The 27,835-nt window shown below is 39.3% G+C and overlaps 1 protein-coding gene across 1 annotated transcript in view; it reads left to right on the forward strand.

The window, feature by feature from the left end:
- EFL1 (elongation factor like GTPase 1) overlaps positions 1 to 27,835 on the forward strand; it is a 134,504-nt gene that overhangs the window by 16,563 nt on the left and 90,106 nt on the right. Inside the window, exons 7-14 of the mRNA XM_068558768.1 lie at positions 553 to 767; positions 12,404 to 12,527; positions 14,255 to 14,331; positions 15,066 to 15,202; positions 16,219 to 16,341; positions 19,675 to 19,774; positions 23,728 to 23,879; positions 24,121 to 24,287. Of these exons, the coding sequence (XP_068414869.1) occupies positions 553 to 767; positions 12,404 to 12,527; positions 14,255 to 14,331; positions 15,066 to 15,202; positions 16,219 to 16,341; positions 19,675 to 19,774; positions 23,728 to 23,879; positions 24,121 to 24,287 (1,095 nt within the window). The remainder of the gene's footprint in view (positions 1 to 552; positions 768 to 12,403; positions 12,528 to 14,254; positions 14,332 to 15,065; positions 15,203 to 16,218; positions 16,342 to 19,674; positions 19,775 to 23,727; positions 23,880 to 24,120; positions 24,288 to 27,835) is intronic.

The raw sequence follows: 27,835 nt of genomic DNA on the forward strand, positions 1-27,835 counted from the left end.
GATATAGATGGACCTATAGGTTGAATTATGGGGAGCTTGCAGGATTTCTGAATAATAGGTTCCATTTTCTCTCGGAGGTAGGAAATCAGATTACCTACTTGAGAGTGAAAACAGTTGGGGGTTAGAGGTCAGGAAGAGGGCCTGAAGAGAGGGGCAAACAGTTCAAACATCTGCTGTGAGAAATGGTGAGGGAGTTGACTAAGGTTATAAATGAAGATTGTGGGGGTTGGAAACCATGAGTTCTAGTGACACCTGTCCCTGGTCCTGGAAAACAAGTTGAGGATACGACAGATTAGTGTCTGCTTTCAACTCATGAGCACAAAAATGACCATTCAAAAGCCTTCCAGTTTAGTTTTGCTGGGTGTGGAAAGAATGGGTTGATAGCATGTAAGTTAATGATTGCTATAAACGTCATCGCCATCCATGTGTGCTTAATATGAGCTCAAACTGTGACTTACAATTCTAGGCTTAGCAAGGGTTAGACAGTGTGTCTCCTGCCATGGACGTGCTAAGCATCTGAATGACATTCTGCCATTTTACCATCTCTCCTAGATTAATGCACTCACAGGAACTCTTTTTACTTCTAAAGTGCTGGAAGAAAGAGCAGAGAGAGAGACTGAATCCCAAGTGAATCCAAATTCTGAGCAAGGGGAGCAAGTGTATGACTGGAGCACTGGCTTGGAGGACACGGATGATTCTCACCTTTACTTCTCTCCAGACCAGGGAAATGTGGTATTTACAAGTGCAATAGATGGGTGGGGCTTTGGGTAAGTGTTTCAATGTAATTAAATCTCTTTGTGGATTTTATATCCAATTGATTTTTAATTAAACTTCTTATTTTGAGATATTGTGGATTCACATACAGTCGTAAGAAAGAATACAGAGAGTTCTCTTGTTCTTTACCTAGTGTCCCTGCAAAGGTAACATCTTGCAGAACTGCAGTATAATATCACAGCCAGGATATTAACATTGATTAAATCCATCAGCATGAAGAGCCTTCATGTTCTGCTAATATAGCCACACCCACTTCCTCCCACTTCCAACCCCTCCTTAATGACTAACTCTTCTCCATTTCTATAATTTGTCATTTCAAGAATGTTATAGAAATGTAATTGAATAATATGTAACCTTTTCTGGATTTGATTTTCAGAATAATTCTCTAGAGACTTATCTAAGTTGTTGTGTGCATCACTGGTTGGTTCCTTTTTATTGCTTAGTACTATTCCATGTATGGTTGTACCACAGTTTGTTTGAGTATTTACCCATTGAAGGACATCTGGGTTTTTTCTAGTTTTGGGCTACTATGAGTAAAGCTGCTGTAAGCATTCATCTGTAGGTTTTCATGTGAACATAAGTTTTCATTTCCTTGGGATGAATGCCTAGAAATGCATTTGCTGAGTCATAGTGTAGTTGTGTGTTTAGTTTTTAAAGAAACTGTCAAACTGATGTACCATTTTTTATTCCCACAAGCAATGTATGGTGATCCAGTTTCTCCGCATCTTCACCCTCATTTGGTATTGTCACTATTTTTTTTTCTTTTTTTTAGCCATTCTGATAGGTGTGTACTGATATGTTATTATGGTTTTAATTCGCATTTTCGTAACAGCTTGTGATGTTGAACATCTTTTCATGAGCTGATTTGTCATCTGCGTATCCTCTTGCGTGAAATGTCTTTTCATGTCCTTTGCCCATTTTGTTTTTGTTCATGTATAATTGACATATTATATTGGTTTCAAGTGTACAACATAATGATCAATATTTGTATATTGTGAAATGATCACTACAGTAAATCTAGTTAGTTTCTATCTCACTATATATATTTACAAAATTTGTGTGTGTGTGTGATGAGGATTTTTAAGATTGACTCTTAAGAAATGTCAGTTATACAATACAGTGTTATTAACTATACCATGCTATACATTACATCCCATGACTGATTTATTTTATAACTGGAAATTTGTACCTTTTGATCCCGTTCACCCACTTTGCCAACCCTCTACTCCCTGCCTTTCGCAACCACCAATCTATTCTCTGTATCTGTAAGCTGCTTGTTTATTTGGTTTTGTTTTTTAAAGATCGTACATGTAAGTGAGATCATGCAGTATTTGTCCTTGTCTTTCTCTGTCTGACATATCTCATTTAGCCTAATGCCCTCGAAGTCCATCCATGTTGTTGGAAATGGGAAGTTTGCATTCTTTTTTATGGTTGAATAGTATTCCGTTTTGTGTATATATACTGCATCATCTTTATCCGTTCATGTATCAGTGGACACTTAGGCTGTTTCCATACCTTGGCTGTTGTAAATAATGCTGCAATGAAGGTGTTGTGCATATATCTTTTCAAGTGTTTTGGGGTTTTTTTGCATAAGTACCCAGAAGTGGACTTGCTGCATCAAATGGTAGTTGCATTTTTAATTTTTTGAGGAACCTCCATAATATTTTCCATAGTGGTTGTACCAATTTGCCTTCCTACCAACAGTGCACAAAGGGTTTCCTTTTGTCCACATCCTTACCAATACTTATTTCTTACCTTTTTTGATAATAGACATTCTAACAGGTAGAAGGTGATAGCTCATTGTCATTTGACTTGCATTTTCCTGATAGTGATGATCAACATTTAGTGATGTTGAGCATCTTTTCATATACCTGTTGGCTATCTGTAGGTCTTCTTTGGAAAAATGTCTGTTCATATCCTCTGTCCTTTTTTTCAATTGAATTGTTTGGGTGTTTTGCTATTGAGTTGTATGAGTATTTGGTATATTTTGGATATTAACCCCTTATCAGATATATAATTTGCAAATACTTTCTGTTATTCAATAGGTTGCCTTTTCATTTTCTTGACTACCTGCTTCGTTGTATAGTCCTTTGCCCATTTTCTAATTTTATTTATTTATTTTTTACTTTTGAGCTTTGAGAATTTTTTATATATTCTGGATATTAGTCCTTTGTCTCATATGTGTTTGATAAATATTTTCTTCCAGTCTAGAGTTTCGCTTTTCACCTTAATAAGTGTCTTTCACAGAGCAAAGTTTTTAATTTGAGTGGAAGTCCAGTTTATCGATTTTTCCTTTTATGAATTACACTTTTGGCGTTAAGAAGTCTGCCTAGCCCTAGATCCTGAATGTTTTCTCTCATGTTTTTTCTGGAAGTTTTATAGTTTTCCTTTTTACATTTAAGTCTGTGATTCATTTTGAGTTAAGTTTTTGTATAAGATGTGAAACTTGGGTCGAGGTTCATTTTGGGGGCTGTGGGTGTCCCAGTTACTTTGACACCATTTATTGAAAAGCCTATACCTCCTCTATTGAATAGTTTTTGTACCTTTGTCCGAATCAGTTAGACATATTTATGTGGGTCTATTTCTGAGTATTATATTCTATTTCATTGATCTGTGTGTCTGTCTTTCCATCAATACCACATAGCCCTGATTACTCTAAGTGTATAATAAGTTTTGAAACTGGGTGGATTATTTCCATCACATTCTTCTTTTTCAAAATGGGTTTAGCTGTTCAAGGATCTGTGCCTTTCCATATACATTTTATAATAATCTTTGCCTATATCTGCAAAAAAAATTTTGCTAGGATTTTGGTGGAAAATTCATGGTAAACTTGTATATTAATTTAAGGAGAATTGATGCCTTTACTATGTTGAATCATCTAATCCATGGAGGCTGTATGTTTCTCCATTTGTGTAGATTTTCTTTGATTTCTTTAATCAGCATTTTGTGGTTTTTAGCATTTAAGTCCTGTACATATTATATTAGGCTTGCACCTAATTTTTCTTTTTTTCTAGAAATTATAATGGTATTGTATTTTTTACTTTGGTGTTCACATATTCATTTCTACTGTATTGAAATATAATTACTTGATTTTTGTGTGTCGATCTTGTATACTGTCACCTTGCTAAACCTGTTCATAAGTTCTAAGAGTTTTTTGCAGATGCCTTGGGATTTTGTACAAGGTAGTCATGTCATCTGCAAATAAGGACTTTTATTTCTTCCTGTCCTGTGCCATTTTCCTTTCTTTTCTTGCCTTGTTGCACTGGCAAGAACTTCTAGCACTGTTTGAATAAGTGGGGAAAGTAGACATACTTGCCTTGTTCCCCATCTTTCACCAAGAGGTATAATGTTAGCTCTAAGTTGTTTCTAAATGTTCTTTGTCAAGGTAAGGAAGTTCCCCTGCACTCCTTTTTTTCTGAGTTATTACTATGAATTGGTGTCAGATTTTTTCAAATGCTTTTTCTGTATCAATTAATATAATCCTATGATTTTTGATCTTTAACTGTTAATATAGTAGATTACATTGATTTTTGAATATTCAACCAGTTTTGCATCTCTTTGTAGATGTTATATACAATTAACTTTTTAAACCTTATTCTTTGAATAAATTCAAAATTCAGAAGGTACAAAAATGCATACAATGAAAAGTCTCCCACCCTATCCCTTAGCTTTTTAGTTCATTTCCCCACAGAAAACTAGTTTGTCCTGGCAGTTTCTTGTGTATCATCTGGAGGTTATTATGCATATATGAGCAAATACATTATCAACTTTTATTATCTACACTAGCAGAAGTTACTGTGGAAAGAAACTAACTTTATTGAGGGTGTACATATGCTAGGCATTGAGCTAGTCACTTTACTTAAATTATTCCATTGAATTCTTAGAACACTTATTTTATTTTTTTCCAATTTTTTTTTAATTAATTATTTTTGGCTGCATTGGGTGTTCATTGCTGTGCGCGGGCTTTCTCTAGTTGCGGCGAGCAGGAGCTACTCTTCGATGGGGTGTGCAGGCTTCTTGTTGCGGTGGCTCCTCTAGTTGCGGAGCACAGGCTCTAGGTGCACAGGCTTCAGTAGTTGTGGCATGTGGGCTCAGTAGTTGTGGCTCACCGGCTGTAGGGCACGGGCTCAGTAGTTGTGGCACGCAGGTTTAGTTGCTCTGCTCTGCGGCATGGGGGATCTTCCTGGACCTGTGTCCCCTGCATTGGCAGGTGGATTCTTAACCACTGCGCCACCAGGGAAGTCCCAGAACAATCCTTTTAAATAGGTATTAATATTTATTATTTAAGGTTCAAAGACGTTGATTGATTTGTTAAACATCACTTAGCCACTGAGTGGCATAGCTGTTGTTAAGTTTAAAGTCTGCCTGGCACTGAAGTTCATGCTTTTTTACCATAGTGCTTCTATGGGATCTTCACTATGGAATATAGGGACCTTGTTTTTTCCAATTGCCCCTTCTGGGTATGTACACACTCAGGCCAAGTAGTAGTGATATCAGTTTTGAATGTGCTAGGTAATTGATTACATATCTAACCACAACCATTACTGACCCGTGGAATCAGAAAATTCAGCGGATTTTTATTTTGAGAAAAATGTCTTCGGCTTGGGTAAACAGTTGTGGGGATATAATGAAATTTACTTTAGTTGTAGGCTTAACCTTACATAGAATTTGCAGGGATAATAGAACCAGAAATAATGCACCAGGTGAAACCACCCTTGGCTGTTCCTTGTCTTCCTTTTTACAGGAACTTGCCCTTCAACTTCCTTTTGACTGAACACATTTTGCCTTGGGCAGCATAATAAATTATAATACCATAATTTTTCTGTGCTAGTTTGTAATAAACTATAGATACCTTGGTTTATTTGGTGCCTATAAAGGTCATACCAGACAAATAAATTCAGATAATGGATATATAGTGAAAATGGAAATTACAAACTTGAAAATTTGTCCTTTTCGTATGTAGTTGATGACTTACCATTGTCATCTTTCTGGGCCTTGTTTCCTCATCTGAAAAATAAGAATATAGGTCTAAGATAATTTCTAAGAATTTCTTTGAGCTAAAATGTACAATGATTCATTCAGTCATATAACAGGGTCAGACCTATTGATTTCTTAATTTGTAAATTTTGCTAGTGAGCCACAAGGTAAGGTGCTTGCCCTTTTCTTGTAATGATTTTCATAAATAATTGAACGTTTTATGTGAATTTTAGTCTAAATCTCATAAATTAGGGAAAGTTTATTGTGGAAGAAGGAATGGGGAGAGACTTGAATGAATAGAATGAGGGTAACTTCTCACAACTTTGGACATTTTTACGTACTTTCAGTCAATAAATGAATTCCCCTGTATTAGACAAAGTCATCTTTATAGATCTACTAGTGGCTGTTCTCAACTAGTCAACATGTTAATTTATGGAAAAGGGTTGGTGGAAATGAAAGCACTGGAGACCCATTTCCTTCCAATTTTCCTCTAACATATCAGTGAATGGGGAAAGTTGGCAACTTCAGTAGGGAAAGTTGTCACCAAAAGTGGGAAATGAGTACATTTCAGAATTTAGCAGATGGTTCTATAAACTCTTACATAGTGGGACAGGATTAAGAAGTGTGACTAGTGGCTGTGTGGCTTAAATCTGTCCTGCTAATAGTTGTTACTCTAGGAGAATCTGCTCTGAAAAAGCAGAAACACATTGACTTGTGTGGGTGGCAGCAACAATCTAGTTCCCGATTAAGATAAATAGAGCTGAGGCCCCAGTCCTATAAAACAGGGGCAGGAAAGAAAAGACGATGAAAAGCCCTTCCTTACAGTTTTGTTTGTCTTTGTGCAGCAGTGTCTTAGAATCCTGCAATTAACATTAATCCATTGGGTACCTTGGACACAAAAGAATATGTGGCCCAGAAATTTCATACTTGGCCAAGCCGTCATTCAGGGCAAAAGACTGATAGGTCAGTGGTCTTAGAAAACATGTTCTGCAAATCTTTTCTGAGAATCTTGTTTGAAGTTATTCGGTAGAGGAAATGAATTAAAATAGAATTCCAGAATGGAGAAGTTGTGCTAGAAACTGTCAGTGTTTTAAAATTATAACTAATGACAGATACAGGAATAAAAGCACTAAGCAATAATGAAGAAAGGTTTGATGTTTATAAGCAACTTTTGTGGTAACTGGGGGATTGAAACGAATGTAAAGGATGAAAAACAAGATTTTCAAAGATTTCTGTGTCTGTATGTGTATGTATGTGTAAATAAATGATGGACTAGAAAAGGGTTTGAAGACAGTGGTCTAAGCAAATGGCCAATTTCTTACTATAATTTATGATTTTTTTTAACATCTTTATTGGAGTATAATTGCTTTACAATGGTGTGTTAGTTTCTGCTTTATAACAAAGTGAATCAGTTATACATACACATATGTTCCCATATCTCTTCCCTCTTGCGTCTCCCTCCCTCCCACCCTCCCTATCCCACCCCTCTCGGTGGTCACAAACCACTGAGCTGATCTCCCTGTGCTATGCGGCTGCTTCCCACTAGCTATCTGTTTTACGTTTGGTAGTGTATATATGTCCATGCCACTCTCTTACTTTGTTCCAGCTTACCCTTCCCCCTCCCCATATCCTCAAGTCCATTCTCTAGTAGGTCTGTGTCTTTATTCCCGTCTTACCCCTAGGTTCTTCATGGCCTTTTATTTTATTTTTTTCTTAGATTCCATATATATGTGTTAGCATACGGTATTTGTTTTTCTCTTTCTGACTTACTTCACTCTGTATGACAGACTCTAGGTCCATCCACCTCACTACAAATAACTCAATTTCGTTTCTTTTTATGGCTGAGTAATATTCCATTGTATATATGTGCCACATCTTCTTTATCCATTCATCTGTTGATGGACACTTAGGTTGCTTCCATGTCCTGGCTATTGTAAATAGAGCTGCAATGAACATTTTGGTACATGACTCTTTTTGAATTATGGTTTTCTCAGGGTATATGCCCAGTAGTGGGATTGCTGGGTCGTATGGTAGTTCTATTTTTAGTTTTTTAAGGAACCTCCATACTGTTCTCCATAGTGGCTGTATCAATTTACATTCCCACCAACAGTGCAAGAGTGTTCCCTTTTCTCCACACCCTCTCCATCATTTATTGTTTCTAGATTTTTTGATGATGGCCATTCTGACCGGTGTGAGATGATATCTCATTGTAGTTTCGATTTGCATTTCTCTAATGATTAACGATGTTGAGCATTCTTTCATGTGTTTGTTGGCAATCTGTATATCTTCTTTGGAGAAATGTCTATTTAGGTCTTCTGCCCATTTTTGGATTGGGTTGTTTGTTTTTTTGTTATTGAGCTGCATGAGCTGCTTGTAAATCTTGGAGATTAATCCTTTGTCAGTTGCTTCATTTGCAAATATTTTCTCCCATTCTGAGGGTTGTCTTTTTGTCTTGTTTATGGTTTCCTTTGCTTTGCAAAAGCCTTTAAGTTTCATTAGGTCCCATTTGTTTATTTTTGTTTTTATTTCCATTTCTCTAGGAGGTGGGTCAAAAAGGATCTTGCTGTGATTTATGTCATAGAGTGTTCTGCCTATGTTTTCCTCTAAGAGTTTGATAGTGTCTGGCCTTACATTTAGGTCTTTAATCCATTTTGAATTTATTTTTGTGTATGGTGTTAGGGAGTGTTCTAATTTCGTACTTTTACATGTACCTACCTGTCCACTTTTCCCAGCACCACTTATTGAAGAGGCTGTCTTTTCTCCACTGTATATTCTTGCCTCCTTATCAAAGATAAGGTGACCATATGTGCGTGGGTTTATCTCTGGGCTTTCTATCCTGTTCCATTGATCTATATTTCTGTGTTTGTGCCAGTACCATACTGTCTTGATTACTGTAGCTTTGTAGTATAGTCTGAAGTCCGGGTGCCTGATTCCTCCAGCTCCATTTTTCGTTCTCAAGATTGCTTTGGCTCTTCGGGGTCTTTTCTGTTTCCATACAAATTGTGATATTTTTTGTTCTAGTTCTGTGAAAAATGCCAGTGGTAGTTTGATAGGGATTGCATTGAATCTGTAGATTGCTTTGGGTAGTAGAGTCATTTTCACAATGTTGATTCTTCCAGTCCAAGAACATGGTATATCTCTCCATCTATTTGTATCATCTTTAATTTCTTTCATCAGTGTCTTATAATTTTCTGCATACAGTTCTTTTGTCTCCTTAGGTAGGTTTATTCCTAGATATTTTATTCTTATTGTTGCAATGGTAAATGGGAGTGTTTTCTTAATTTCACTTTCAGATTTCTCATCATTAGTGTATAGGAATGCCAGAGTTTTCTGTGCATTAATTTTGTATCCTGCTACTTTACCAAATTCATTGATTAGCTCTAGTGGTTTTCTGGTAGCATCTTTAGGATTCTCTATGTATAGTATCATGTCATCTGCAAACAGTGACAGCTTTACTTCGTCTTTTACTTCTTCTACTTTTTCTTTTATTTCTTTTTCTTCTCTGTTTGCTGTGGCTAAAACTTCCAAAACTATGTTGAATAATAGTGGTGAGAGTGGGCCACCTTGTCTTGTTCCTGATCTTAGTGGAAATGGTTTCAGTTTTTCACCATTGAGGACGATGTTGGCTGTAGGTTTGTCATATATGGCCTTTATTATGTTGAGGAAAGTTCCCTCTATGCCTACTTTCTGCAGGGTTTTTATCATAAATGGGTGTTGAATTTTGTCAAAAGCTTTCTCAGCATCTATTGAGATGATCATATGATTTTTCCCCTTCAATTTGTTAATATGGTGTATCACATTGATTGATTTGCGTATATTGAAGAATCCTTGCATTCCTGGAATAAACCCCACTTGATCATGGTGTATGATCCTTTTAATGTGCTGTTGGATTCTGTTTGCTAGTATTTTGTTGAGGACTTTTGCAAATGGCCAATTTCTTACTATAATTTATGATTTTATAGTATGTTTCAGTGTTTGTGAAAATCTTTGTTTACCACTTTTTGAGTTAAAAACAAGACATATATCTGACACATTGTTGTAACGGATAAAAAAAAAGTAACATTCTGGGTAGCCCAAATCAACAACAACAACAAAAAAATCCTAGAAGCATGAATAGAAATCTACCTAATCAGAACAGTTATGACAGTAAATGTTTGAATCCCCTGTTGAGGAGATACTGTCTTTTATAAGAAGGAAATTTCCAGAGGTTTGCTAAATAAAATAAACATAAAGCATAAGGGACAGAGGGTAAACACCAAAGCTTTGGCTCAATGTCAATCAAGTGTGAATAAAAAGAAAGTAGGTTTGGCGATCTTAATGATAAGCAGAGCAGAATTTATGGCAAATGTGGCATAAGGATCACTTTTATGTGGATAATTGGCACATTTCTGTAGTAAAGAGATTAATGATCATAACAGCAAAGTTCATGAGGCAAAAATAGAAGTATAAGTAGAAATCCACAGGCATGTGGTTTGGGGGGATTGCATCATATCACAGTTTAACATCAAATAGAAACAAACCATATGAATAGTATTATAATTAAAGTCAGGATTTGTTTTAAGTGTCAATGAAGGATATATAAAAATTGATCCTATGTCAGGCAAACAAACAATTCAAGTTCAAGGAATATAAACTATGTTGAAAGCTTATACAAATCACTCAGTCATTATCTCCAGCGCTAACCATCTAAGAATGGACCCAAGTTGCCAATATGATGATCAAAGTGTTGGCTCTATTTATTGAGGACCCAGCGAGCATCACTGTAAAGAACAGGGCTCCCTGGTAGAGTTAGGCTGGAGAATGTGCTTGGGACCTCAGGCCACAGTAGTTGCCTCCCATTGTCTCCCTCCTGTAGGTCCTGTAATGGTTCTGCGAATCTGCATGGAGGATTGCAGCCTGTCTGGCAAGATCAGGTGTTGAGAGATGGAAAGCCCAGGGTGAGATAAGGGTCTGCTGACTTGTCTCTGGAAAGAAGGTTCTGTGCCTTGCTCTAGGTGTACTTAACTCCAGGAAGTCAAGGAGGAAGCTTGGCTCTTTTTACTGATCCCTGGAGTAGGGAGCAAGACAGAGCTTGCTTCCGTTTTGAGGCATAGGAACTCTGCCCAATAAGTGTTGGCCATTGGCCTTCTTTTTGCTTGTGGAGTAGCCATTGAAGTGGGAGAGAGATCAAGAGTGCTCCTTTCAGCCCTCCAGAGTAGGAAAGCTATGTCTATGGAGTAAGGTAAAAATTGGTAAAGAGAAGATGGGTTCCCTCCAAAAAGACAAAAAAGATTATGAATTAATAATATAGTGATACTAACATATATAAATAAATTATGTATAAATTATATATTATATACATGTTATATATACAATTTATATATAAATTTTTATATGATAAGTATAAATAAAATAATCATAGAAACTAAAGTTTTGGAAAAGTGAAAAAAACCTCTACTAAATAAATAACTGTTGGATCAAATGGGAAATAAAGCTTACCATAGTGAATTACTTCGGAAATGATGGACCTTTGAGGCCATCTCTTTCAGAATGTTAGTAGCTTATAACTGTATGATATGAATTTTGATTCCTGATGGGTGTTTTTCTCTCCCTTGGCCCTCAGTGAGAGGGGGCATTGGGTATTTATCTTTAGCAGTTTCTGTAGCATCTATTTTTGCTTCTAAGCTGCTGCCTGATGCTCTTCATATTTCTGGTTCCAACCATAATTATTAACTTCCACTCCTGCAGCTTTTTATTGCTCCCACCAGGCTTCTATTATCGTAAGAGAATATCAGCTAATTGGACTTGGTTGTAGTTAACCCCTAGATTCCACAGTTGTTGACTGACAGGTAAAGAATTGTCTAGAATCTGTTAACTTTGGATTCCTTCTGCATTGGAGAATATAGCAGGTGTCTTTTAAGTTGCTGGTACTTTGAGAGTTGGATTCAAAGCTTAGATTATGTAGGAACATACTGTTCCCTGCCAAAAAGGTATTTTTCCTAGGCCCTTTACCCAGACACTGCAGATGCTGTAATATACAGCATCATTATTTGTCAGGTGACCGCTCATGTGGCTGGGGTGTGCAGTAGAGCAGACCTGGTGCTAACTGGCTTCTCTAAGGGCTGGAGAGAGTTAATTAAGTGTGTATCTATCTGTTGCCTGTTTAATCCCGGATGCTAAAAAGCCTTTAGGCTTTTTAGGTTCTGGTTCTCTATGTTCTGGCTCTAGAGTTTGTTTTCTTTGTGAGCAATAGGTACCTATAGCAGTGAAGGGCTGAAACAAAGTTTATTGTTGGCGTGGCTGCAATGGGCAGCTGGAGCCTGCATTTCCTTGGCCATTATTCCTCTTGTTTTACACATGCAGAATTAAAAAAGGGAGGTATGGCATGAACTCTAATTCATATGAATTTAGGGAAAGTTGGACAGGAAGCTGGGCTCTGGAGCGAGACTGCTTGGGTTTGAATCCCAGCTTCACTTGTTACCTGTGTGATATCTCGTGCTTCATTATCCTTTTCCGTAAAATGGGGGAGATAATTAGTACCTACCTTGTAAGATAGTTGAAATGACATTTAAAGCACATTGAACAGTACCTGGCACAGAAACACTCAAGTGTTAGCTGTACTCATACTTATTTATGTTGTTATTAATAACGTGAACACTTGCTTTTCTTTCAGAATTGAACACTTTGCCGAAATCTACAGTCAAAAAACTGGCATCAAAAAGGAAGTTCTTTTGAAAACCTTGTGGGGAGATTATTACATAAATATGAAGGCTAAGAAGGTTATGAAGGTTGATCAGGTAATGTGGCATATGTCCCTGTTGATTGTTGGTCACATTGTTGCCCTATGAAAACCTGTACTGTAAGACACCTGTAATTTGGCCTTGGTTTATGGGAGTCAGTTCATGAGGGATTTTCTACTGTATATATTTGGCTAAAGCTCATGTGTCTTATATCCAAGTATTGCTTAAATAGAGTTCTTTAAATATAGGGAACAAAGGACTGCCTGGGTTTTTTTCTTTGTTTGTTTGTTTTTTCTTTTTAAGAGGAGCAAAAATCTCAGATCCTGTACATGTGAACTTGAAGACACATATTTTCCATCAGGCATTTGTGTGTCCCCTTCATAAAGAGACATCTCTTTCAGACATCACTGTGTGGCCCACACTTTATCCCTAGTCTCAGCTGAGGCCTTCTCTCATTGAATGTCAGTCACCATGCTTTGCTGATGTGGAGAGGCAGGTGCTCCCTGGAGCACTTCATTGTATCAATTGAGGTGATTAAGGCTGCTGAATCACATAGCCTCAGAAGATGCTTTTCTGGAAGATTTTTTTAAATGTAAAATTCAGGATTTTATAAATTCATTCTCATTGAAGAGCATATATATTCCTTTAAGAAGGTATTTATAAGTATAAAGCCACAGGAAAGAAAAAATATTAGAAGCCAACACTGCTGATGCTGTGGTTTTCATTTCTTTCATTCTTTCTGGATAGATACATACATCCCTCAGTTGAGATTTTGCTATTTATATAATGTAGCTGCTTTTCTGCTTGACATCATATTGTGAACATCTTCCGTTGCCATTAAAAGCTTTCTATAAACAGTGTATTTAAGAGGGAGCCAGTGTATGAAGTGGGAAAGAGCATGGTTTGAGAATCCAACTCTGTTTGAATCTCAGCTCCACCACTTACTAGTTCTGTGACATTTGTCTCAGTTTTTTTCATCTGCAAATTGGAGATAGTAATACTTATAGGGTGGTTATGATAATTATATGAAATATCCAAGACAAGTCTTTAGAACAGTTCCTGTCACATAAGGACCCTATTACATCATCATTTACATAATCTACATAAATGTAGAATCTACATAAATTCTGTAAGATTGGACATAATTTTTATTTCTGTTTCACAAATATTTTGATATTTTAAGTAAAGCTGTAGTGGGCATCTTGATAAATACATTTTTATGTCTTGACAATGACCTGTTTTTAACCAGGCATTCAAAGGTAATGGCCTAATTTCCCAATACCTTGCCAATAGTTCTTGAGAAAGAGAGTATCAGTTTATATTCCAGCTCTTGTATATTATCCATCTCAAAGTGCTCTTGATATTATTTTGTACAGTTTGGTAAGAGAAATAGTAGGGTTTTTTTTGGGTTTTTTTAATATCTTCTTCCTTGAAGTTGAACATTTTTCATGTTTAAGAACATTCTTTAGAACAAAGTCCATGGAAATTTTAGAGTGAAGTTTTAGCTCTCAGCTTGGGTATCATGTATTTCTTTGATGGCAGTGAAAGGGCAACTGGTCTTATTTGTGAAGTCCATGGTTCCTGGAGGAAGAGAACAGTGGGTTGTTACTGATTGTAGATTATTGGCTGTTTAGAGCATTCTTATAGCTACTTTCCTCCACTTTTCTGTTGGGTAAATATTTTCTAGTAGAAATGAAACACTGATAATAAAACATGTCAAGAATGAATATGTAAGATACCGATTAAATATTCAGAACTTTAAGCCCATTCATCCTGTTTTACAGGCAAAAGGAAAGAAACCTTTATTTGTACAGTTGATCCTGGAAAATATATGGAGTTTGTATGATGCTGTCTTGAAAAAGTAAGGCTGTTATAAATTGTTACATAAATTGGGCAGTATAATTTGCCTCACTTTTCAGTTTGATGAGTCACACTTCAGAAAGCTGAGATAGACTGAAAAAATGAACAGAGCCTTTACAGAGGAGTTGATTACAGGGCTTGGAAACAATTTAAAGGAGTATGTGTAACCCAAGTAAAGGGTGACAGGAGGGAGAGAACAGCAATATTTTATAGAGTGCTGAGGTGAAGAGATAAAAGGATGGAAAGAAACATTAGACTTTTGTTTATACAAGCTCAGTTTAAAATAAAATAGTAATTATAGTAGAAAAGGTGCTTTATATCAAGGATCACTAATGGGGCACTTGGGGAAAAACTTGCCTGATACACATGGAAAAGAATGTTTGCTTCAGTAAATTTCTAAGTTGTTCCAGAGATGGAATAATGATTTTTTAGTATTTATTTATACAATTGCTTTACCAGTTGACATAGCTTTTTTAGGGAGATTGTGGAATGGTGCTTCATGGGACATTTTAAAGAAAAGTTCATTTGGAAGTGTATGGGTAGAGGTTGAGCAGTTTTCTCCTGTGGCAGGAGCCCCTTCAAGCGTTTTTATTTTTTTGTAGTAAAAGTAATACATTAGGAATAAATGTGTCAAACAATGTTGAGTCCCTTTTCCTCACTGCTCCTTTGTGTCTTTATGTGATCTTTCTCTCTCCTCACCCCTCACCCCCCACCCATCCTGTACGTTTACTATAGGGACAAAGAAAAAATTGATAAAATCGTGACTTCTTTAGGATTAAAAATTGGAGCCCGAGAGGCACGGCATTCAGATCCTAAAGTTCAGATCAATGCTATTTGCAGTCAGTGGCTTCCCATATCTCAAGCTGTTCTTGGTATCCTTTATTTTAATGGTTTTTAATGAAATCATAGATTTGACTAAACAAGAAAAACCAGTGTGTTATTGGCAATCCGGAAATCCTCTGAAAATAACGCATTTCCATCCAGAGTCTTCTGGGGTTATTTAAGGTTCTACCATGAAACTGTATTAAGTACTTTAAAAATGAATATATTAATATTAACTAGGACTAATACTAATATCAACCTGAATGTTCTTTAAAAATGTTTTTAGTTTTTGTTTAGTAATCTGTAAAATAAAAACTTTTAGGCTAAGATTTACATATAAGTAGATAATTTAGATGTTTGTGTTAGGATCACTGGTTCATTTTATTTATTTATTTTTGAATTTTATTTTATTTATTTTTTTATACAGCACTGGTTCATTTTAGACCCATATTTTCATTAGCTTGTTGATACTTCCTCTCACATTAGTGATTCCAAAAAGACTTGATTTTAAATGGCTTACATTAACTAAAGTGATTTTATAGATGAATTTAGACTATCTTCTTCTCCTTGACCTGTGTGTACTCAGGCATACCCCTGCAGTGGGCTGGGGGCGCAGTGTCCTGGAAGTGAACCAGCAGTGGATCTCAGAGCTGTGATAGACACATACCCCTACAGTGACACTCGCTCTGGTGGGGGACCTTCTTGTATCATAGCTTGTGGTTGATGGTTGTTCTATACCAGTCTATGAAACCACATAAAAGATTTTGAGGACTTAAAAGGTCACAGTTAGCCAGGCTCCTAAGCTCTGTTGTCCTTCCTCACTTGTTCCGTAGGATGTCAGTGTTAGAATATCTATCACGAGGATCTTTTCTGGGCTCTAGAGTGTCCATGAACTCCCTGAAATTGTATCCATATTTTGAGATGTGATATATGGCGTAGTGCTGCCTTACAGCCCAGGCATCTTATAGACATACATTGTTACCTCAGTATTTAGTGCATACTGTGAACCTCTGCCATGGTGGAGGGCACTTTCTCAAGGTTTTGAGTCCTTAACAACAGACTTCAGCTATGGTGTGTCAGAAACTTCCTAGTCCCCTTGATATTACAGCCGAGAGAGTGGAGAAACTGATGTGCGCAGGATCACAAACATTTGATTCTCTTCCACCGGAAACCCAGGCGCTGAAAGCAGGTGAGGTAAAGATGAACACAGCAGGTAACATATTTTTGATTGTCCTAAGTCCAGACTACTCTAGACCAATTTGCTAAATGCTAGTTTGCTAAATGGCCAAATGGCCAATTCTACAGATAAACAATTTCACAAACATTTCACCAGTTGCCTTTTGTTTTCTAACATTTCAGTTTTGCTAGAGACATTTTGCTCTGCCAGTGGAGTGGGGATACCAGAGGCTCTGAGACCCCTACCTTTTGCCCTGATCACATTTCATAATCTTATAATCATGCTGTATTCCATCCTCCTAAATAGCCAGGAATGTGTTCCTAAAGTGCCATATCACCACCATGGCTGTGTCCCCAGGGACTGTGGAAAAGTGATTCCAGGGGCTGTGCTGCTCTTTTGAAGCCCCCTATATGCGCTCCCCATGAGAGGGATCCTCCCATTCCAGGCTCCGTGTGGCTCCATGAAATTCATGAGTATGTACTCACTTTCTCCTATTCTTTTTCTCCCAATCTATTGAATTTGCAGCCCCTGCCCCCCAAGTCACTGCTGTTCTCAGGGCCACTGTTGACTGTCCTTTGTTATATCTTTCAGCCAGTTCTCAATCCTCATCTGACTAGATCCGTCACTACCATTTGACATGGTTGATCACTCCTTCCTCCTTGAGTCACTTTTTTCCTTGACTTCTAGGCTTCTACATACTCCTACTTTCTCCCTGTCTCCCTGGCTATTTATTCTTTTTTTCCTTTTTTTTTTTTAAACAGAAAAATCAAACAAAGTTTAATAACATATATACATGGGACAGACCCAGGAAAACAGAATAACTGGCTGAAACCCTCACCTTAAATACTGTGAGTGGTTCAGGACTTCAAGGGGGAGGAAGGCAATTCACATGAAGATAGAAAAGCAAAAGTTTGGTTGAAAAGAATGTTTGCTGGGCTGTGCAGAGACTCTGGGACACAGAGTGGACTCTGATCTCTAGGTCCTGCCAGGTTTCCCCCACCACACCTGGCCCATATTCTTTACAGTGATAGCTGCATACTCTTTTCTGGTGATAGCTCTATTCCGGGACCAGGCCCCGTATCTGAATTCTTTAGACAGCTAAGGGGACATAAAAAGAAGGACTTCCTGAGTCTTCTCCTTCTTAAAAATAATCAGCCTAAATTAATCCTCATGCCAAAGAAACACATTCTGGGGTGGCAAATTTTGCTCTTCAACAGTTCTGCCTTTGAAATGTCTTCAAGGAGTGTCACAGTCCAGAAGCTAAGTTGGTAGATTGTTCCATCTCATTAAACCAGTCTCAGTCCTGACAATAGGTCTGTCTAGTTAAATTCATTTCTGGAGGCAGTGATGCAGGTGGGCTCTCAAAGTTAGGCTTATAAGGTGCAAGCAATCAGGTATTATAAGAGGCATTTCTGTGGAGACAGAAGAAAAAGGTTAATGGTTGGAGCAAATTATAAACCAACTTCTGAACCTAGGAGGCAGCCAGTCAAGATTTCTAGATGTCAGAGTCAAGTATCATCTGCAGTGTGAAATGTCGTTGATGATGTCGTTGAGTGTTCAGGTAAACTTTCTGAGCGGCTTACACAGCAACAGGCCTGAAGATTGTCTAAACATGGGATGTTGTGTGGTGGTCTCTCTTAAGTGTATTGCATGTTGTTCAGCTTCAGTTTGCAGGGCTTCAGGAAAGGGGCAGCTTTGGTTCTCAGTGATTCCGAATCAAAAGTGGGAGAAAAATTGGAAATGTTACTTTGGAGAGTTGTAGCCAAATATTTGAGGAAACTAGAAGAATTCAGGATCCAGTCCAGTTTACCAGTAGAAAAACAAAACCTCGAAGATGATAACAGAACTAGAATCAAATATCCACAAGTGTGTATTATAGTTTCTATTGAAACATAATTTTTTTCTCTCTGAAGTCACCCTGATTTCTACCCAAGATAGCCAAATTAAGACTAATTTGTTTGCAGAGTAAGTTTAGTTTCATTAAACTTGGCCTGATTATTTTTATAGGTCCAGCAAGAATAGTAACTGACCATATAGGCTCTTTTAAATCTGCTTTGCTGGAACTTTTCATAAGGAATTTCCAGATTGAACTTCTAATAGCCTCTTGAGGCTAGGAAGCCAAGCCAAATATTTGCCATCAGAGCTGGCTGTTTATTCTTAATCTCTTTTTCCAGTTCCTCTCCATCTCCCTGACTTTTTAACTGTGGGATGCCCCAAAGCAAGGCTTAGTCTTTGGACCTCATCTGTTTTCTACCTGCTGATCTTTTCCAGTCTCAAGGCTTTACATGACAATGGCATGCTCTTAATTCCCACATTTATCACATGCCCCTGCATCCAGTCCATCTGCAAATCCTGTTTACTCTTCCTTTGAAATATATCCAGAACAACTGCTTTTCAACATTTCCACTTCTGCCTCCCTGGGTCCTCCCTGGACCATGATCTCTCATCTGGTTATTATAATAGCTTTCCAGCTGGTATCCCTGCTGCTGTTCTTGATAGCCTTTCATGTTTTCTCAACACTGCAGCCAGGGTGATCCTGTTAAAAATTGAAGTCAGGGCGTGTCACTTTGTTCCTCACAGCCTTTCAAAGTTTTCCCTGGCAAGACTTCTGATAGACATTTAATTCTTGATTCCTTTATTTCTTACTTGAATTTTACTGTTGAATTCTTTATGTGTGAATTATTTTGATGTGGGGTGATTTTTTTAAAAAATTACCAACCGATGGTTTTTTATCTTAACCAATGGTTTTTTTATGTAGGTTAAGAAAAATGTCAATATGTTGATAGGAAATTGTGTTAAAATTTATAGACTTAGGGAAAATTGACATCTTTACAGTATTGAATCTTAATTCATTTCTAAGGTTTTTGGTTATTATCATGATAAGATATTTTTGTCTGTTTTATTTTCTAACTTGTTTTTGTGAGGGATTGGAAAAGCTACTGGTTTTTATGTACTTTATTAGTAAGCTACCTATTGACTGTTGACCTTTGGTAAAATTTCTCAGTTCTATCCCTTCTCCACAGGAAACACTTCTGAGGGCTTATGGTGGGTGGTTAAGCCCATTTCCTAGCTTTAGTTCTATGTGGGAGTTCCTCCAGCCCTTCTCCCACCCTATCAGTTTTGCTTTTCTTTCCTCATTTCTGCCAGTTCTCTTGCTCTTGCTCTACTATTTTTCTAGCAATTTTGTACTTTTCCAGATGCAATTTTTATCATAGTGGTAAAACATTATAGGTTGCTTACGTATTTAGATGATGCCATGTTCTAAACTTCCTAATTGTTTTCAGAAAAATCTGGCTCTTTAATAATGGGAAAAAACAGTAACAGTTTTACTTCCTGTCTGTTTAGCTTTTATGAAATGTGGAAGCGAAGACACTGCTCCGGTTATTATCTTTGTTTCCAAAATGTTTGCAGTTGATGCTAAGGCTTTGCCTCAGAATAAGCCAAGGTAAGGATAAAAGGAAAGTTGGGTTGGGCCAGGGAAGTGGTGTAGGTTTGACGGGGCTGCAGTGAGGGTGTGGGTGGGAAGGTGCAGGTAATGCTTTCTCTCCTCAGCCTGGAATTCATACGCCGCAGCCCCTGCGGGAACATAAAATTTGCAGGGTACTTTATCTTTTTGTGATACCTCTGTAGGAGATGGTTGTTGAAATCAGCTCTGGGACTGTTGATTTGAATTCATGTCAGTTTGAAGAGCAGTAAGAGTAGTGGTAGCCACAGTTAACTTTTATTGAACATCAGGCAGGTTCTAATCTAAGCCTGTCTTGTCTGCTCCAGTAGAGATTGTTGGATGGGTGAGTATCTCTGCTGATCTTCACGTGTATTGTGCGTGTGTGGAGGGAGATGGCTCATTTCTCAAGTTTCCAGAGTCTTGGAGGATCTATTCTACATCATATGAGTTGGTCATGTGTCTTCCCCTCCTTCCCAGCTGCACTGCCCCCCCCCCCACCGCTAGTATAAATGATTAGATCCTGATCATTTCTCGTGAGAATTATTGCAGCAGTCTCCTAGCTGGTTCCCCTGCCCCAGTGTCTAACTCTGCCAGTCCATTTGCCATCCTTCCTTCAGTATGATTTTGGTGTCTGGAATGAAAAGATTCACTCGATATAGGAGCTTGGAAGCTCCTCTTCTGTGCTATCCACAGCTACTCTGGGGGCATTCTGTGTAACAATCTTTCAAGTAACCTGAGAGAAAGGATATAAATATTACTTCTGAAGAAGGTCCTGGTACCTCAGGCAGCATCTCAGATCTTACTCTTTTATGTTATAATTAATAATGATGGTAACACTAATAATTGGCTGCAGTTTATTAAACTTATAATATTCCTGCCTCACCATTAATTATGCCACTTAGATCTAACAACAGTTCTGCAATGGAACTGTTTAATGTTTCAGTGTTACCTGAGGAAATTAAGAGGCCTTAAAAAGATTAAGTAGTACACTCAAGGTCACATAGCTAGAAGGAGGCCAAAACAGTTTTTGAATCTACATCTGTCTAGCTTGAAAACCTATGGTCTTCTACTTCACTGTGTGGAATCTGGCCTCTGTCATCCTGTGCAGCTTTTTAACCTCCACGTCTAAATCTAGGCAGGCAACCTTCCAACCTGCCTGCCCTTTTTAGATTCTGGGCCTTTGCTTTTGCTGTTCTCAACTGTACTCTATCAAATTCTTGCTGAATACTTACTTGCTGATAAGTACCTGTTAGGTAACATCCTACTAGGAGTTTTTGAGGCAGTTCCTCTCCCTCTGAATCCCGAGTCTTTGTGTTCCTTTGGCTTTCTTCTTGAGAACCACCTTCTTTTAGTAACAAGATGTGATCTTCAGATAGAAGCCGCGTTCCTTGGTCCCTTGGTTCCCATCATCTCAGCTACCTGGTGGTGTGGTTACTGATCGTACCAACTACAGCCAGCTTTCCAGCCCTTTCTCTGACACTCTCCCAGCCCACCCCTCAGCCAGCTTCGCAGAGGCCAGAGCAGGAACATTCAGCTTGGAATCCTGAGGGTGGGTGGTTTTGTGTCGTTGCCTCTTTTCCTTTCTTCTCCAGATTCACCTCCCCAGTCTGCCATTTGACGCTCCAGTCAGTATTCTCACCTCTGGTCTCCTTCATCCCTGCTGTTGCTGACTGCCGTCCCCTCAGAACTGTCATCCATAGTTAGCTCAGCTACAGCCTCAGTAACTCACCACCCACAGATGTTCCTTGACTAGTAGAGCTCTGTTTTCTTGCAAATAAATTCCTCTTTATTCTCAATAGATACTAGTTTACACAGTGGGTTCTTCATATAAAACCTTGCTGACTTCTCTTCCGTCTGCTCTGTTTACCTCTGCCACCACTCCCAGTGCTCACAGCAGTGCCTGGCACATAGTAGGCGTTAACTGGATGGATGGATAAACATGTAGATGGACAGCAAGCCTGCATGCATTTGATGCTGACTTAGTGAATATAAAATGCTAATCATGTTATGAGCTCAGGCAGAATGAGGATTTAATATATGTGAACAAATATGCTTCTTCCTTAACCAAAGCTAAAATAAAACCACATTTACTGAATGTGATGATGATTTTATCGTCTTTAATTCCTTCTGGATGGGAGACATAGCCTGATGATAACGAGTATAGAGTTTGGAGTCATATCTGTATTTGAATTACGGCTCCTCCATTTATTGTCTGTGTCACTTTGGATCAAGTTATGTAAATTTCCTAAGCCTCCAGGTTCTCGTCTGTAAACCAGGAGTAATAATACCTGTGTCATTTGTTTTGATAATATGTGCCATAATATACGTAGAGTGATGAACACAATGTCCGTATCATAGTGATAAGCCCATTGGAAGAGACAGTTTCTCTCCATGTGCTAACAAGTGCATCAGGGTTTTTTTTCCCACCCTGTTTGTAGTAATAATAATGTATTCTGCATTTATATTTTAATTCATACTTTTCAGATACTCTTGTAAAAGATCTTAGCTAAAGTCTAGAAACAAGGTAAGTTATCTAAGGGTTGATTGAAGGAGCAGCTGGAGTGTGTAGCCTGAAGAAGAGAAGGGGGAGGGGGAGGAGCAGGGCATGAATGCAGATGATTGAAAGGAAGGCAGAGGGAAGAAGGTTTGTTGGATGTTGCTCCAGAAGACAGAACAAGAGCCATGACAAGAAATTATGAGGAAGCAGCTTTTATCCTGTATTTGAAAGGCCTTTAACATGTAAAGCTTCCAGTAAGGAGGAGCTTATCTCTTGTAGCGAAACTGCCAGCAGGTTTGATTGCCTAACGACACCTGAGCAAGCCATTCTCAAAGATCGTGCTCTCATTTTTTTGTGTCTTATGTCACAGCCCTGCTACCTGCATTGGGATGGGTCTGACTAGAAGGGGCCGACTCCTAGAACCAAATTCTTCGATTTCGAGGGGCAGGTGCTAAGGGAGTGGAATTGGTGTCCAGCCCTAGGGGGAGGTCTTGTCTAGCAGGCAGGTGTCTGAAGAGGATAGCAGTGGACAGTCAGTGACTTACGCGTTCACCTCCCAGGGTAGCCTACACAAAGTAAAAAGGGGTTTTAGGGTACCTGACATCAGGATCTCCAAGAGCATGTGGCCATTTAGAATGCACGTGGACAGTGCACTCTCAGAATGGCCATCTGAATGGATTCCAGTGCTTAAGGAGAGAGAGGGGGAAAGGGGAATGGCAGGCTGGGAGACGAGATTATCAGCCAGGTGTCAAGTCAGAGACCAGGGAGTGAAGCAGGAATCATAAAATCACAGTGGGGGACAGCAGGGGAGGCAGGCACAAAGTGACAGGATCAAGCAACATGACCCACCCTCCAGATGAACCCCCCAGCAGACAGCCAGACACACCCACGCACTGCCTTTTCTCTGGTGGTACTTGGGTCTAACACAATGACTGATAATCACTATTTGACCTCTTATCCTGATGAATTGCCAGCGTTCAGCCTGACCCTTCTTCTTGGACCTCAGTTCTCCATGAAGATATATTTTTGTACTTGAGGAGAAAACCTCAATCTCATGGAAGTCTTATGCTTATCTCTCTACAGGGGTGTTCTGAGCCCCGGTGTCTGTTACTCACACCCTTCCTTTTCCTGTCCTTTGCCTTATCGAGGAGGAACATCGGTACCTAAGAAAGGTTCCATGCTGTTGTGTGTGGCTCTGTGTGGGGACATGGGCTCTTGCGTGTCAGTTCATAAGCTCAGACTAGCTGGGGACGCAGCATTCTCAGAGAAAGCCCGACAGGCCTTCTCTCCTCTTGCTGCAGTGAGGGAGAGAACTTGGGGAAACCTTCCGCCCGGATGGGACTGGGGACCAACCATCATCTTCTCCAGCTACGTTAATACTTGCTGTTTCTCTGCTTGAACAGACTGAGAGATGCTTGATGTTGCCAGGTGTTAACGTATCTGTGGTATCCTGTAGACCTCTCACTCAGGAGGAGATTGCTGAGAGGCGTGAGCATGCAAGACGAAGGCACGCGGAGAAGCTGGCAGCCGCGCAGGGCCAAGCACCCTTGGAGCCCACCCAGGATGGGAGTGCCCTTGAAACGAGTCCACAGGGAGAAGAGCCGAAAGGTATAGCTTTCCTAAATAGGCTTTGGTGAGACGGGATTTTTACATAACTTGGGACACTCATCCTTTAGCTCTTGGGCTTCTTAGCTTTAAAGGTAGCTTTTAGCAGTATACTTTCATTCTTGGTGTTTCCTTGCTGAAACTGGGCTGAATATAGCATATTCCCTGTTCCCTCTGAGTTTCTCAGCAGTCCCTGGATTGGAGAGAGCATTCCTGGCACTTACTATCCTTTGGCTTCTGGCAGGTGATGAGCAAGAGGTGGAGAGTGAGACCCCTAAACCTGTGCCTCAGGAAGGAAATGACCAAGAGCCTTTTATTGCATTTGCTCGAGTATTCAGTGGCGTGGCTCGAAGAGGAAAGAAACTTTTCGTCTTGGGGCCCAAATACAGTCCTCTTGAGTTTTTGCAGCGGGTAAGAATTGGAAGTAAAATGTTAGTTTGTTTCAAGGTTCTGATACCTTGTCAGATTGGTTGAGATTGGTGATTACCTTATTAGTAGATTTATTTTGTCTCTAGAAAGGCACATTCAGGTGAATCCATGTACTTCCTCTTGTGTTACTTCAGTAACATTTGGTAAACCTGTCTCGCTTAGTAGCATTTAGGAAATTAAACCAGTATATGAACCAAGTTTTCAAACCTTATTTAGTTAATTATAAGGCTTTTCTGCTCAAGGCTAGAGGAAGGAACTGGTAAGAACAGATGTCATGTTGGAGCCAGGGCAATGGCAGATGTTCAAGAAATATCCAAAAACTAGGTGGCACAGGCCAAAGGCATGGGCAGTGAGCAGGTGATAGGCAACAGTTTCTTGGCAGGCAGATCCCAGAAATTGATCAGGAGGGTCTGAAAGTCGGTGAACAGCCAGCATCTAAATATGTCTGAGCCAAAGGGCAAGTAAGAAACCACAAGCTAGAGCCGTCAGAACATTTTTGGACATAAACAAGGTATATATGTAGTAAATAAATGATAAAGGTCATAGGATGAATGCCAGAGGTCCAGGGAGCCAGTCAGGATCAGCGAGAAGCAGTAAGTTAGGAGCTTCTAAGACGTGCGGCATCACGAGCAGAAAAGCACGTGCTCCTCTCCTTGCAGGTTAACCAGGGGAGCTGCTGTATGAATGAGAGAGAGGGAGATGGCAGTTGACAGAAGTCTGTGCCATCAACTTTGCCTTGCCTTGAATGCTAATTCCATCAGTTTTAGCAGTCTGATCCTTGGACATTGCAGTGCTGAGTGGTGGCTAAGCAGTTCGTGCTAGTCTGTGACATGTTTGGATTTAGCAAGAAGGAGCACAGCAGTTGGTGTGTATAGGGTTAGGTTTTATGGGAGGGTGAAAGTGCTGTGATGGCATGTATAAAAATCCATTTATGATCATCTCACCATCTTGGTTTACACGTAATTGATAGTTTGTTATTTATCGGAAAGGATGGTCTTGGTTAATTTTTTTCCTTTTTTACTCTCTAAACTGTCAAGAGGAGTAAGAAATTGTTATTTAGTGAAACACTGATTTATTGGGCATTAGAAATTCCACAAGCACTCCAGTTTATCTTCTGTACATAGTGTATCTTTGCTCTTGTGGGGCTCAGGATTGAAATCAACTGCTTATGTGTCAGATGACTAAAGCAGGAATGATAAAATGAATTGACAGCACAAATGACTCCTTATTTCAGTAATTGGATCCCCATAAAACCTAATTTCAGCTACTTAAAAAAAAAAAGTGAATATTTCAGACATATCCCTTCCTGGAATTTTGTGTTTATCCTTTGTATTATTTTTTTCTATTGCTGCATGTTACAGATGACCACAAATTTAGCAGCTTAAAACAATACATGTTTTCTCATCTCACAGTTTTGTTTTTTTTTTTTTTAAGTTGGTCCTGCCTTCCAGTGCAACCCAAAGCAAAGCCACTCTGCCTTATCAAGCACACACTATGTGTACTTTACTTAATCCTTACCGCCATCATTACTCAACCGTCCTGCCATGAGTTTAGTATTATTTTACTGTTTTCTTATTACAAATAAGAAACCGGAGACTCAAAGAGTTTAAAAAACTTGCCCAAAGTCACACAGCTAGGAAGTGGTGGGTCAGGGCTTTGAATTCATATCTGTATGGCCCCCAAAGCCTGTGCTTTTTCCACTACACCAGTGGTTCTCATAGTGTGATCCCAAGACAAGACCAGCAGTACCAGCATCTCCTGCGAACTTGTTAGAAGTGCAGATTCTTAGGCCCTGCTCCAGAGCTACGGAAGAAGACATTCTGGGGGGTTAGACCCAGGAATCTGTTTTAATAATCCCTCCTGGTGATTTCCTTGCCTGTTCAAGTTTCAGAACCACTGCCTACCATTCTGCTTCCCCAGCTGGCTGCTGCTTCTGTTCACATCTGACCGAGAATTTATAGGTGACTTCTCTAGGGCTGGACATCACTATGTCTCTGGAGCAGAAATGTGCTGCACACACACACCCTTCCCCCAAACACATACACACATGTACTCGGTAACCAGAGTCATTTTTAAAACTGCAGATATGATGTATCCCTTTCCTACTTAAAGTTCATCAGTGTCTCACCAATGCACTAAGGAGAAAGCCCAAACTCCTCAGTGTGGCTTTTGTGTGATGTATCCCTTACCTGTTTTCCAGCCTCCTGTCTACACAGACCTATTCATGCTTGCTACTCACATGAACTAGAAATGTTGTCATCACCTGGGAACTTGTTAGAAATACAGAATCTCAGGCCCCACCCCAGACCTGCTGAATCAGACTCTGCATTTTTTTTTTAAAACATCAACCTTAAGTTTATTTTTTTTTGAATTTTTGAATTTTATCTATTTTTTTAATACAGCAGGTTCTTATTATTTATCCATTTTATACATATTAGTGTATACATGTCAATCCCAATCTCCCAATTCATCCCACCACCACCACCTCCCACCTCCCCAGCCCCTTTGTCCCCCTTGGTGTCCATACGTCTCTACATCTGTGTCTCTATTTCTGCCCTGCAAACCAGTTCATCTGTATGATTTTTGTAGGTTCCACATATATGCGTTAATATATGATATATGTTTTACTGTTTCTGACTTACTTCACTCTGTATGACAGTCACTAGATCCATCCACGTCTCTACAGATGACCCAATTTCATTCTTTTATGGCTGAGTAATATTTCATTGTGTATATGTACCACATCTTCTTTATCCATTCGTCTGTCGATGGGCATTTAGGTCGCGTCCATGACCTGGCTATTGTAAATAGTGCTGCAATGAACATTGGGGTGCATGTGTGTGTTTTTTTTTTTTTTTAATAAGTTTATTTATTTATTTAGGCTGTGTTGGGTCTTCGTTTCCGTGCAAGGGCTTCCCCCAATCGTGGCAAGCGGGGGCCACCCCCCATCGCGGCACGCGGGCCCCTCACTATCGCAGCCCCTCCCGCCGCGGAGCACAGGCTCCAGATGCGCAGGCCCAGCAGCTGTGGCCCACGGGCCCAGCCGCCCCGCGGCACGCGGGATCCTCCCAGACCAGGGCCCGAACCCGCGTCCCCCGCACTAGCAGGCAGACTCTCAACCACTGCGCCACCAGGGAAGCCCTGTTTTTAAATTATAGTTTTCTCTGGGTATATGCCCAGTAGTGGGATCGCTGGGACATATGGTAATGCTATTCTGACTTTTTTAAGGAACCTCCATACTGTTCTCCGTAGTGGCTGTATCAATTTACATTCCCACCAACAGTGCAAGAGGGTTCCCTTTTCTCCACACCCTCTCCAGCATTTGTTGTTTGTAGATTTTCTGATGACGGCCATTCTGACTGGTGTGAGGTGATACCTCATTGTAGTTTTGATTTGCATTTCTCTAATAATTAGTGACGTTGAGCAGCTTTTCATGTGCTTCTTGGCCATCTGTATGTCTTCTTCGGAGAAATGTCTATTTAGGTCTTCTGCCCATTTTTGGATTGGGTTGTTTGTTTTCTTAATATTGA

This window comes from Eschrichtius robustus, chromosome 1, assembly GCF_028021215.1.
Source record: "Eschrichtius robustus isolate mEscRob2 chromosome 1, mEscRob2.pri, whole genome shotgun sequence".
In the NCBI taxonomy this organism is placed as follows: Eukaryota; Metazoa; Chordata; class Mammalia; order Artiodactyla; family Eschrichtiidae; genus Eschrichtius; species Eschrichtius robustus.